This window comes from Lolium perenne, chromosome 1 (genome assembly GCF_019359855.2).
Source record: "Lolium perenne isolate Kyuss_39 chromosome 1, Kyuss_2.0, whole genome shotgun sequence".
NCBI classification, from domain to species: Eukaryota; Viridiplantae; Streptophyta; class Magnoliopsida; order Poales; family Poaceae; genus Lolium; species Lolium perenne.
The window spans coordinates 166,088,427-166,102,722 of record NC_067244.2 but is presented as its reverse complement, the minus strand read 5'-3'; the positions used below and the strand labels follow the sequence as shown (position 1 = coordinate 166,102,722).

General features: G+C 42.1%; 1 protein-coding gene across 1 annotated transcript; it reads left to right on the top strand.

Annotated features, from left to right (window-relative positions):
* The first annotated feature begins 5,690 nt into the window (after nt 1–5,690).
* On the top strand, nt 5,691–9,367 carry LOC127311575 (nuclear pore complex protein NUP50B). The gene is made up of 2 exons (XM_051342016.2): nt 5,691–5,983; nt 7,716–9,367. Exon 2 carries the CDS (start codon nt 7,734–7,736, stop codon nt 9,087–9,089), a length of 1,356 nt encoding a protein of 451 aa, XP_051197976.1. The 5' UTR covers nt 5,691–5,983; nt 7,716–7,733; the 3' UTR covers nt 9,090–9,367.
* The last annotated feature ends 4,929 nt before the right edge of the window (nt 9,368–14,296 follow it).

Here is a 14,296-nt window from a genome sequence, read left to right as displayed (position 1 = left end):
TGACATATTTCAGACCGCGGAATTAAGGTTCCACCAGAAGACCAAACATATTTAATGCCGACTCATTTGGAAATGAGTGATGCGTTGAGACGCAAATAAATTACAAAATACATACGTTTCTGAGCATGTCAGATCCGTTGACTAAAACCTCTCCTGTGAGCAAATCATGATAAAACACCAGAAGGCCAAGGTGTTATATCTTTACAAATGTAAAACTAGATTATTGACTCTAGTGCAAGTGGGAGACTGTTGGAGATATGCCCAAGAGGCAATAATAAAATGGTTATTATAATATCTTTGAGTTTATGATAATGTTTACATACCATGCTATAATTGTATTAACCGAAACATTGATACATGTGTGTTATGTGAACAACAAGGAGTCCCTAGTAAGCCTCTTGTATAACTAGCTTGTTGATTAATAGATGATCATCGTTTCATGATCATGAACATTGGATGTTATTAATAACAAGGTTGTGTCATTATGTGAATGATATAATGGACACACCCAATTAAGCGTAGCATAAGATCACGTCATTAAGTTATTTGCTATAAGCTTTCGATACATAGTTACCTAGTCCTTATGACCATGAGATCATATAAATCACTTATACCGGAAAGGTACTTTGATTACATCAAACGCCACTGCGTAAATGGGTGGTTATAAAGGTGGGATTAAGTATCCGGAAAGTATGAGTTGAGGCATATGGATCAACAGTGGGATTTGTCCATCCCGATGACGGATAGATATACTCTGGGCCCTCTCGGTGGAATGTCGTCTAATAGCTTGCAAGCATATGAATGGTTCATAAGAGACCACATACCACGGTATGAGTAAAGAGTACTTGTCATGAGACGAGGTTGAACGAGGTATAGAGATACCGATGATCAAACCTCGGACAAGTAAAATATCGCGTGACAAAAGGAATTGGTATCGTATGTGAATGGTTCATTCGATCACTAAAGTCATCGTTGAATATGTGGGAGCCATTATGGATCTCCAGATCCCGCTATTGGTTATTGGTCGGAGAGAAGTCTCAACCATGTCTACATAGTTCGCGAACCGTAGGGTGACACACTTAAGGTTTGATGTCGTTTAAGTAGATATGGAATATGGAATGGAGTTCGAAGTTTTGTTCGAAGTCTCGGATGGGATCCAGGACATCACGAGGAGTTCCGGAATGGGCCGGAGAATAAGATTCATATATAGGAAGTCATATTCCAAGTTTGGAAATGATCCGGTGCATTTATGGCAGGTTCTAGAAGGTTCTAGAAAAGTCCGGAAGAACGGCACTATGGAAGGTGGAGTCCCGGAGGGACTCCACTAGCATGACCGGCCAAACCCTAAGGGGGAGGAGTCACAGGTGGGCTCCACCTTGGTGGTCGGCCAGCCCCACCTCAAGGAAAGGTGGGAGTCCCACCTTGGGTAGGACTCCCCCCTTGAGTAGGTTTCCCACCTTTGGGAAGTTTTGGTGTTGGGGTCTTATTCGAAGACTTGGACCACAACTCTTGGGGCTTCCACCTATATAATGAGGGGCAAGGGGAGGGTGGCCGGCCACTCTTGGCTCAGCCTTGGCCGCACCCCTTTGAGGGCCGGCGCCCAAACCCCCCTCTCCCCAAACCCTAGTTATCTCTCCTCCACTATCTCTCCCGCATATGCTTAGCGAAGCTCCGCCGGAGATCTCCATCGACACCGCCACCACGCCATCGTGCTATCGGGATTCCAAGGAGGATCTACTACTTCCGCTGCCCGCTGGAACGGGGAGAAGGACGTCGTCTTCATCAACACCGAACGTGTGACCGAGTACGGAGGTGCTGCCCGATCGTGGCACCGTGATCAAGATCTTCTACGCGCTTTTGCAAGCGGCAAGTGATCGTCTACCGCAGCAATAAGAGCCTACTCTTATAGGCTTTGGAAATCTTCAAGGGTTAGTCTCGTTCATCCCCTCGTTACTCCCATCTTCTAGATTGCATCTTGGCTTGGATTGCGTTCTCGCGGTAGGAAATTTTTTGTTTTCTATGCAACGAATCCCTACAGCTTCGTGGAAAAATAAGATCCTGGGCGTTGATTTCGTCCAATTCCGAGAATATTTCCTTACTAGGATTTCTGAAACCAAAAACAGCAGAAAACAGCAACTGGCTCTTCGGCATCTCGTTAATAGGTTAGTGCCGGAAAATGCATAAATATGGCATAAAGTATGCATAAAACATGTAGGTATCATCAATAAAGTGGCATGGAATATAAGAAATTATCGATATGTTGGAGACGTATCAGAGATCATGTAAATCACTTATACCGGAAAGGTACTTTGATTACATCAAACGCCACTGCGTAAATGGGTGGTTATAAAGGTGGGATTAAGTATCCGGAAAGTATGAGTTGAGGCATATGGATCAACAGTGGGATTTGTCCATCCCGATGACGGGTAGATATACTCTGGGCCCTCTCGGTGGAATGTCGTATAATAGCTTGCAAGCATATGAATGGTTCATAAGAGACCACATACCACGGTACGAGTAAAGAGTACTTGTCATGAGACGAGGTTGAACGAGGTATAGAGATACCGATGATCAAACCTCGGACAAGTAAAATATCGCGTGACAAAGGGAATCGGTATCGTATGTAAATGGTTCAGTCGATCACTAAAGTCATCGTTGAATATGTGGGAGCCATTATGGATCTCCAGATCCCGCTATTGGTTATTGGTCGGAGATAAGTCTCAACCATGTCTACATAGTTCGCGAACCTTAGGGTGACACACTTAAGGTTTGATGTCGTTTAAGTAGATATGGAAATATGGAATGGAGTTCGAAGTTTTGTTCGGAGTCTCGGATGGGATTCAGGACATCACGAGGAGGTCCGGAATGGTCCGGAGAATAAGATTCATATATATAGGAAGTCATTTTCTAGGTTTGAAAATGATCTAGTATTTTTTCTGGAAGGTTCTAGAAGGTTCTAGAAGAGTCCGGAAGAAATCAGCATGGAAGGTGAGGGACTCCACCCACCTTGGCCGGCCAGCCTAAGGGAGGAGGAGTCCCAAGTGGACTCCTCCCCATGGTGGACGGCCACCCCACCAAAGGAAAGGGGGGAGTCCCACTCCCCCTAGGTTTGGTCATATGGAAGGTTTATGTTGGGGTCTTATTCGGAGACTTTTGACCTAATCCTCGGGGCTTCCACCTATATAAAGAGAGGAGGGGAGGGGCTGGCCGGCCACTCTTGGCTCAACCTTGGCCGCACCCCTTTGAAGGCCGGCGCCCAAGCCCCCTCTCCCCAAACCCTAGCTACCTCTCCTCCACCACCTCTCCCGCATATGCTTAGCGAAGCTCTGCCGGGGATCTCCATCGACACCGCCACCACGCCGTCGTGCTGTCGGGATTCCAAGGAGGATCTACTACTTACGCTGCCCGCTGGAACGGGGAGAAGGACGTCGTCATCAACACCGAACGTGTGACCGAGTACGGAGGTGCTGCCCGATTGTGGCACCGTCAAGATCTTCTACGCGCTTTTGAAAGCGCAAGTGATCTTCTACCGCAGCAACGAGAGCCTCCTCTTGTAGGCTTTGGAAATCTTCAAGGGTTAGTCTCGTTCGTCCCCTCGTTGCTCCCATTTTCTAGATTGCATCTTGGCTTGGATTGCGTTCTCGCGGTAGGAAATTTTTTGTTTTCTATGCTACGAATCCCATCAGCACGACCCGTACCAACCGTTACAATCCATCATAGACCTCTAACAAGTTTGCTCTCCCCTTTAACATATAGGTAGACCAAGCAGAACTAGTGTTCCCTCCTTTACACTATAGATAGAACGATCCATGCAACCCCCATTAGTGGTATGTTGATATGCGAAAGGAAAAAGATACAACTGACTATTCTGTCACACTCTAGATCTTATGGTTAACACGACTATTATGATGTAAGAATCACTGGACGATAGTTATTGTTAAGTCCTATGTGAATATTACCCAGTTGCAATGGAACCTCCAGCAAACACATACCGTGGTTCCATGGCCCACCACCAATGTTAAGAAAATCGGTAATCGTTAACTGCTTGGCCGGCTTGGGAGTAGCGATTAATCGGAATTCGGACGATTAACTGATTTAATCGGTCGGCTATTAATCGGTGCAACCTACACAAATTAGCACTTAAAACAATTTGTATAAGAAAAATAATAATATATGAGCCTCTATATGTCTCTCCCTACTTCTCTAAAGCCTAAAATCCTAGAAAAACTTGTACGCTTCTCCTGCATGACCTAATCTTTAAGGTCAGGAGCGAATCAGGATCCACTGGCCGAAGCCGCGTTTCTTCCTTCCACTTCTTCTCCTCTCACCTCTGAAGTTTATATTCTCCCACCACCTACCTAGGGTACGACCCCTCTTACACCTCAACCACCTAACCTATTGAAGTCATCCTCCAGTTCCTAGATGAGCTCCTCATGGTGATCGAGCTCCTGTAATCTGAGGTCTAGAAAACTATGAATAACTGGTCTGGGAGCGCAAGAAACTTTTTGGCAACAGTGGAAATGAAGCTATTGGAGGCTAAAATCAAGCGGGAGCTTCGCAAAATCTACTTTATTGGGGAGGGGTAGCGCTTGTATTAGGGATATGCATTGAAAATATTGTAACTTTTTTGAGCAAGTGTGGTAGTTAATCGGGAAAATACCTAGTAATCGGACTTTCGGACTGATTAATCAGGCTAAATGATTAACACAAGAGATTAATGGTAATCGATAAGGTCAAGCCCCTAGTAGCGATTAATCGGCCTAGTAATCGTTGCATCGGCCTAGTTTTTGAACAGTGCCCACCACATAATCATATTCCTAAATCAGAAAGTAATTATTTGCTTTGCAATGGAGGAGTGATATGAATAGTAATTTGCAACTAATTTGATAAACATAATCAAGTTGACATGAGCAAGTGATGAACTTGCATGGATACTGCAAGGTAGTGCAATTGAATTTTTTGGACTAACCTTGGTCCTCGGTTTTTGAAAATTAGCATCATTATCCGGTAAGGGCAATGGTTAAAGATGATGGAAATAAGTTCACACGATCATGTCTGAATTGTGAAGAAAACAGAGAGATAAAACACGGAAAAAATAAAAACTTTCTAAATGATCTTTGTTCCCACATCCGAGATAAAATGATCTTCCTTATATGTTTCTATCTTTCTAATTTGTTGGCCCATTATCTGGGGAACTCCTATTCTCCGCTTGACACGAGAGCGAGCGAACCTCCCGCCTGAAGCTCTTTATTCTAGCCCGCTCCAAATGTGGCCCAATAAAAGGGCATTGTTTCTCTTTTTTTCTTTTTTCCTTTATGTTTAGATTTAGAAACAATTAATTTTTTTTTAAAAAAAATCCCCACAAAAGTTCTGACCTGAAAAAAGTCCATTTCAAAAAAATCTTCAAATCTAAAAAATATAAAAATTCAAATTAAAAAATGTTCGTAAAAACTGACCGGCAAAACCAGAAAGCCGGATAAAACTAAAATCTCATAAACCCGAAGACATCCAAAGAAGTCCGACGAAAACCGACTACACTTAACGTTTAATTGGCCGGCCCAATCATCTGTCCATTTCAGCCTTTTTGGCCTATTAAGGCGGATAGGGATTGGCCATTTATCCGTCGTTATTTCGTCTCCCAGCCTTTTCGGCCTATTAAGGCCCATCACAGTGTCCTCAGCCAGATAGAAACCACAAAGGGTTTCCCGGACGAGCAAAATCGAGGCGCCGCCGACGCCAATCGCCTCACGCCTTCGTCGCCCGCTGCTCCTCCCTAGGTTTTCTTGGCGCTGCTCCTCCCCCGGCGACGCATCCGCGCCCGCTCGTCGGCTTCCTCCGCCTTCCGCTACTCCGTCCGAGCTCTTCGCCGTCCTCCGTCGCGCAGCTCGCCAAGTCGTCGTCGCAGCTCCCCGGCAGGAGGTCCGCCGCCGTCCTGATCCGGCCGGTTTCGGTGGTCGACGCCGTCTTCGTCTTCCCGGACAAGGTGCTACGTTTACCCTCTCTTTCTTCCCCTTTCTCGCTCAGCGAGCGAGGACCGCACGCTCCATCTGTCAAGCTAGGGTTTGGTCGTTAGAGGCGGAAATGGGTGGGTGACGCGTCGAGTAGGTGACGCTTGTACCGGGAAGATCTGTCTTTGGTTTATGCATTCCTAGTCTCTCACAGGAAAAACGAAACCGGGATACCTAGGTTCCGTTATGGCTAGTTGTATTCATACGGGTTCATGGGTACACACTTTATCAGAGAAAATTTCTCATTCAGTGCCCCATCTAGCTGTTAGTTTTGAAGTATTAGCTGGTTATGTATGTTATGCTCATTCTCCCATACTTCCTCTCGGTTCCAGCAGAATTTTTTTGCAGGATTTTCATAAGTTGATGCCTGGAGTATGTGGCCTTTGTGCTTTAGTTCCTCTAGATTTATGTCTTCTCAGCATGATATCTTTTGTCTTGGTTGTGCTTCTGTAGTCTTCGACCTGGCCCATATATCTTATATTATAGGTCAATGAAGTATAGTAATTTGACCTACAACTTCATATTGTGCAAGAACTGCATTGCAGGAATTTGTTTCTCGCCAAGGCGCTAACACAAACCTTACCATTTGATATGTTGTTATGTTAGGCAGCATATGTTTTCCCTTCATAAATCTTGTGTTGTCTTTAGTTACAAATGCCAGGTGAAGTGTTGGTAAATTGTTTTTTATGTTTATTTCGTCTAGTCAAATGTACAAGTGCTGTAATGCACAATATTACCATTTGGTTCATCCATTCCTAGTTTCTCACAGGAAAAACGAAACTGGGATATGTAGGTTGCATTATGGGCTTATGGCTAGTTATACTCGTATGGGTTCATGGGTACACACTTTATCAGAGAAAAATTCTCATTCAGTGACCCATCCTGCTGTTAATTTTCAAGTATTAGCTGTTTATGTATTTTATGCTTGTTCTTGCATACTTCATGTCGGTTCTAGCAGAAATTTCTTGCAGGATTTTCATAAGTTGGAAGTATTTGGCCTGTGCTTTAGTTCTTCTAGATTTATGTCTGCTCAACATGACCATTTTTGGGCAATTATTTTGAACCGGAGGGAGTTTTTTTTCTTTCTTTGTGCTTCTGTAGTGTTTGACCTGGTCCATATATCCTATATACGTCAATGAAATATAGTAATTTGACCTACAACTTTATACTGTGCAAATACTGCATTGTAGGAATTTGTTTCCCGCCTAATGCAAACCTTACCATTTGATATGTTGTTATGTAGGCGGCATATGTTTCCCTTTATAAATCTTGTGTCATTTTTTAGTTAGAAATGCCAGGTGAAGTGTTGGGAAATTGTTTTTATGTTTGTTTCGTCTATTCACATGTGCAATTGCCATAATGCACGATATGAGGCTACTCATTCATTGTTGGACTTTCGGCTAGCTTGCCTTGGCTGTGTTTTTATAGGGCACCCTATTTCCTTGGTATGTGAAATTTGGAAACTAGGAATCATAATTATATTGCACAACAGGCATATCCCTTCCTCCTCCCAGATACACTCTTTAGCCTTAAGTTTTTCCTCATGTATAACAGTAAGCACCTTTCAACTTCCTTGCTTATTTTAACTTTACTCTTTAGATGGGGTTGATGCAGTGTTTAAACTGCTATTGTCTGATGTTGCATGGTTACTTGTGCAAACTATTGCTGTTATTTAGTTTCTAATTATGATTTTTTATTTGTTTCCAGGTACCCAAAACTTGTAAGATGGCGGATGAGGAACATGCTCAATCTTCTAGGAAGAGGGTTGCAGATAAACAAATCAACAAGGACCATCCTGAGCCTGATGATGACTCAGGGGATGAAGAGACAGGAACATTTAAGAAGGCTAGTGAGGAAGTGATGGCGACCCGGAGGATTGTAAAGGTACGGCGCCAGCAGCCAGCGCCAGCTCCTTCTACCAATCCTTTCTCTGCACTTAGATTCACCCCCAGTGATTCTAGTGTTCAAGCAAGTATCCCTGTCTCGGTGCCTCCACCTTCTGATGTCATGACGGCAAATGTAGAAGACAGTTGCACAAGTGAGAAAGTTGATGAGGGCAGCAATGGCACTGGGAAAGATGCGTTATCCACAGAGGACAAGAATACAGGTTCTACTGAGGTAGCAGAGATTCAAAAGGTTGAAGCGGCCCTGAAAGAGTCAGATGGCAAGGAAGAAGACACAGTGGATGGAACTGTTGAGGGCAAGGTGGTTGTTGGAGAACCCAAGGAAGATAACGGCAAGACATCTGGAATCGAGAGCGTAACAAAAGATGGAGATGCTGAAGAGAAGAAAGCAGCAGATGAAGCTGGAGTTGAAGATAAAATCGTCAAGGATGATGCTGAGAAGAAAGATGAAGCTGAATCAGGGACCAAGGACGGATCACCTGAGCAGAAGGATGGCGATAAGCCGGCACCTCTTTTCTCATTTAAGAATCTTTCAAGTGGCCAAAATGCTTTCACAGGACTGGCTGGAACAGGATTTTCAGTCTCATCATTCTCATTTGGCTCAGGTTCTAAAGAAAGCTCAGATGCTCCCCTGTTTGGCCTAAAGAGTGATTGCTCATCATTCCCTTCTTTCAACATTGGTGCCATGAACAATGGAAGTTCTGCCCCAGCGCTGGCCACTGCAGCAGATGCACCAAAGAAATTTGCTATGCCAGAGGGCCCAGTTGAGACAGGTGAAGAGAACGAACAGGCTGTATTTACTGCTGACTCTGCAATATACGAGTACCTCGATGGGGGCTGGAAAGAAAGAGGAAGGGGTGAACTTAAACTGAACATCCCAGTATCTGGTGGTGAGAGATCTCGGCTCGTGATGAGGGCCAAGGGTAACTATCGGCTGATCCTGAATGCAAGCCTCTACGACGACATGACGCTGAAGGACATGGACAAGAAGGGCGTGACATTTGCTTGTATCAACAGCATTGGTGAAACGCCAAGCGCGCTCACTACATTTGCTCTCAAGTTCAAGGACACTGGCATCAGGGAAGATTTCAAAGCTGCGGTGGAGACGCACAAGGCAAAGAAGGCTCCGGACGCGCTGAAGACACCTGAGAACTCCCCGAAGGCATCTGATGAGTAAAACCACCATGGTCATTCGTTTTGGTGTGTATGTGTCAGAGGAAGGAGCTGAGATGCTCCTTTTTCTTCCGGAGTCTGGAGTTAAAACATGTCTTTGTTCTACTGGAGTCTTGAGTTAAAACATGTCGTACCTATGTCGCCTTAAGATGCAGTTGCATACCCTTTCATGTCTGTTTCGCAACGGTGGGTAGTCTGTTGAACTATTAATTAAAGTCAGAGTCTTAGTAACTGGAGATGAGACTCTTTTCAACTACAGACGTAATCATCCTGTTGGCTATATTTAGTGATGTCTATCTACTGTGTTATGTATGTATGTATGTTCTCCCTGCTTGCGCTTTTCTCATCTATTCACAGCTTGGGCTGCTGCATTCCGCAGATTTGCTATTTCTTCAGAACATATGCGCTAGCCAGCTGCAATCTGGATGGCTGTTGACGTTGGACAATAATTTTCCTTTCCTTCGGGCTGTTCTGTCAGGGTCTTGACATGTTCTATCTTCGGATGCTGGTGCAGTGATTCTACAAGGTATCTAATCATACACAAGTGTGATTATTTTCTTGCGGACTTTATTCAGACACAACCTATGATACCCATCAATCCCCTGGCCTACATGCACACAATGATGAATGGTGGCAGCTTCATCCCGGGTGACTGCCTTGGGACGGAGGGGGTGACTCAAGGGCACGACATGGACGAGGAGCCATTGTGAGAAGAAACAGAGATAGAAAGTGAAATGTGTGTTCTTTATTGATGTACTGTTCACATATATATAGGCTGTGAACAGGCGCCTTTACAGTCGGTTACAACAGTTGTGTCTTTTCGGAAGGACACAATGACGGTTCAATACATGCAGCGTTTGGACAACGCTATATTCTAACTGCTAGGTAGTTTCCCTAATGGATATGCTAACTGCCTAGTTAGCCTAGTTTTAACGCTAACATATTCTTAACACTCCCCCTTGGACAAACGATGTCTTTGAAATCTTCTATGCCTGAAATTCTCCATAAGGTCTCTTGAAAACTTGATCTTGATGGACCTTGATCTTGAAACTTGATCTTGTAAAATATATGTCCTCCAAAATCCTGTGGAAAAAAATATAAGGATAATATAGGAATCCGATATACCGTTGGTATAATAATTGTATCATTTAAACCTCTATGAGAAATCCGTTGGAGAACTCATAAGGAAATAGTACATTATATTATTATCGGATGATAAATACTAAGTTCAGTTCTGGGAGATTTCTCCCCCTGAACTTTGCAAATTTCTAAGTCGTCTCATACCAATGCCATGAATGCATTTTTGAAATGCAGCTGCTGGTAAAGACTTAGTGAACAAATCTGCAAGATTGTCCCAAGATTTTGTTTGCAAAATATTTATTTCTCCATTTTTCTGTAATTCATGAGGAAAGAACAGCTTTGGAGCAATATGTTTTGTGATATTACTTTTAATATATCCCATATGCATTTGAGCAACACATGCAGCATTATCTTCATAGATAATAGTTGGTGATTCTAATGAACCTATGCCGCATGAGGTCTGGATATGGTTAATCACTCTTCGAAGCCATACACACTCACGTGAAGCTTCATATAATGCAATTATTTCAGAGTGGTTAGTGGAAGTTGCTACTAGAGTCTGTTTAGTTGACTTCCATGAGATAGCAGTTCCACCGAATAAAAATACAAATCCAGTTTGTGATCTAGCATTATGGGGATCGTAAAGATAGCCGACATCAAGATAGCTTGATCAAAGTCATATCTTGATTCTTCTTATAGAATAAACCAAGATCTTTGGTACCTTGTAAATACCTGAAGATATTCTTCACTCCAGCCCAATGGCGTTTTGTTGGAGCTGCACTATGTCTAGCCAGTAAATTTACTGCGAAGGCAATATCTGGCCTAGTACAATTGGCAAGGTACATTAGTGCTCCTATCGCACTAAGGTATGGAAACTCAGGTCCCAATACTTCTTCGTTATCATCCCTAGGTCTAAAAGGATCCTTTTCCATATCAAGGGATCTAACGACCATGGGTGTTTTGGATGGATATGATTTATCCATATTGAATTTTTCCAAAACTTTCTGAATATATGCGGGCTGATAAACGAGTATTCCCGAGGGAAGATGCTCAAGTTGTAAACCTAAGCAGAATTTGGTTTTTCCCAAATCCTTCATCTCAAACTCCGTCATTAAATGATTGCGTGCTACGTATATATCTCGCGTTACCAATGATGTTGAGGTCATCAACATAAACTGAGATGATGCAAAATCCTTTTGAGGATTTCTTAATGAAAACGCATGGGCAATCATCATTATTTGAGTATCCTTTCTGAAGAAGAAACTCACTAAGCCGGTTATACCACATTTTACCCGACTGCTTTAAGCCATAGAGTGACTTTTGTAATTTTACACAATACATGTTGCGATTTATATTTGGATTAGGGATTTTAAGTCCATCAGGGACTTTCATATAAATATCCGCATCGAGTGACCCATATAGATATGCGGTCACTACATCCATTAACTGCATTGATAAATTCATTTGTACTGCCAATGATATTAAGTATCGAAACGTAATTCCACTCATTACAGGAGAATATGTATCGTCGTAGTCGATACCGTGTCTGCGTAAACCCTTGTGCTACTAGTCTCGCTTTATATCTCACCACCTCATTATTTTCGTTCCTTTTCGAACGAAAACCCATTTAGCTCCCACAGGAAGACTTTTGAGGAGTAGGTATTACTTTAGAGAATACCTCTCTTTATTAAGCGAGCGCAATTACGCCTCAATTGCCTCCTTCCATTTAGGCCAATCCGAGCGCTTGTGCACTCTTTCATAGATTTTGGCTTTGGATCCAGTTGAAGGGTTTTAGCAATTTTAGAGGAGAAATATGTGTCGACAATTGTAGTCTTTCTATTATATGATTCTCCCGAATCGATATAGTTTATGGAAATTTCATTAGTTTCTTCAGGCACCGTGTGATTTCCCATAACAACGGAGTCTGGTTGTTTCGATGTCCCAGCAATAGAATTTGTGTGCACATTTATGCTAGGTTCTTGATGTTGAACATCATCTTGGTGTCTATCAACTTCAAAGTTGATTTGCATTTACCGTCATAGATTTTCTTTGTTTCCGCGGTGGCTTTGGAGAAGCCTTTTCCCTTGAGACCAGATTTCTCCCTTTTATTTGCAATTGGGATTTGAGTAGTTTTATTTGGTACCTCTACTCGTTTCGGTGCATTGACTGCAGGGATATATGATTTAGTGACACCTTTGTGATCAGTAAATGCGTCTGGCAAGTTATTTGCAAAGTGTTGCAAATCTATTATTCTCTGAACTTCAGATTCAGATTCTTTAGTACGTGGATCTAAGGATTGGATGCCTGTTACATTCCAATCTATTTTCTGGCATTCTTTGTGGTTTGTTTCTCCCCCTAATGCCGGGAAATGATCCTCATCAAAAATTGAATCAGCGTACCGGGTCAGAAATGTGTCCCCCGTTAGGGGTTCTAAATATTTTATAATTGACGGAGATTTATATCCCACATAGATTCCAATTTTTCTATGGGGGCCCATGGAGGTACGCTGCGGTGGTGATATCGGCACGTATACAACGCAACCGAATTTCGCAGGTGGGAAATACTTGGCTGATTGCCTCGTACTATTTGAAATGGGGAAGTTTCATGATATGCGCTTGGTCCGACTTGTATCAGATCTGCGGCGTGTAAAACCGCATGTCCCCAACAAGAGGTTGGTAAATTGCAATTCTGCAACAATGGTCTAGCAATTAATTTTACTCTTTTGATTAAAGATTCAGCCAATCCATTCTGAGTATGAACATAAGGTACAGAATGTTCTAGATGAATGCCTAAGGCCATACAATAATCATTGAATGCGCGTGAACTGAATTCAGCCGCATTATCCATTCTTATTGTTTTAATCCTGTGTTCAGGATGATTTGCTCTTAATTTGATAATTTGAGATATTAATTTGGCAAAGGCATGGTTACGTGTTGATAATAAACACACATGTGACCATCTAGTAGATGCATCAATTAGCACCATAAAGTACCTAAATGGTCCAGATAAAGGTTGTATTGGACCACATATATCTCCTTGAATTCTTTCAAGAAAATGAAGTGACTCATTTTTAACTTTGAGGTAGGATGGCCTAATAATTAATTTCCCGGTAGCACACGCGGTGCATACAAAATCTGATGACTTGGGAAATCTTTTAATTGGTAAATTATGACCAATAGAATTGCTTATAATTTTTCTCATCATACCTATTCCAGGATGACCAAGGCGATCATGCCAAGTCTTGAATTTATCAAGATTTTGAAAAATTATTTTGTACGCAACATAAGGTACGGGTTTAATGTATGTAAAGTATAATCCGGAAGAAAATGAAGGGAATTTTTCAAGAGTTTGTTCCTCATATTAAAAGCAAATATTCTTTCTTATCCGTCTTAACAGTTTTAAGATGGAAATCATTTGATCGGATATCTTTGAAACTTATAAGGGTACGCGTTGATTCAGGATACAAGAGTGCATTCTGAATTACAATAGTAGTACCCATAGGGAGTGTGAATGTGGCTCTTCCTGAACCAATTATTGCTTTGTTACTCCCGGTTATAGTCATAACATCTTCCTTTCTCTTTGTAAGAGTTTGGAAGTATTTTGTTTCCCTTAAAATTGTGTTAGTAGTAGCACTATCCACTAAACATAGTTCTTCTTCCATCGGATTTTTCCCGTAAATTTCTAAAAATAGAAAGAGAATATTTTAGAATAAATTTATTTTATTCATATATTCATCAAATTACATACATAGTATTTATATTACAAATTAGAAATATAAATACATTACAATATTATGTCTGATTCACATAATACAATACATGTAGTCTGAAAGACTTTATTCTACTTATTGTTATACAATATATAACATATCATAGTATTTAAATAGCTAAGTAACATCAATTGTTTAGGAGATCAATTGAGGTCTCCAAAAACATCTTGGGTGTAGTCCACAAGCATGTCTTCATCGAGGATGATGTTGTCCTTTGGCTTGAATTCTTCAACAGCGCTTTGAGAAGGACTAGCTTGAGGGTTATCTTGAATGGCATTGAAGTGAGCTTCAGCCTTATTTCCATGAACTTGCTTCCCTTTTCCTCCATACTTCATGTATAGATCCACTAGGTGCTTGGGAAT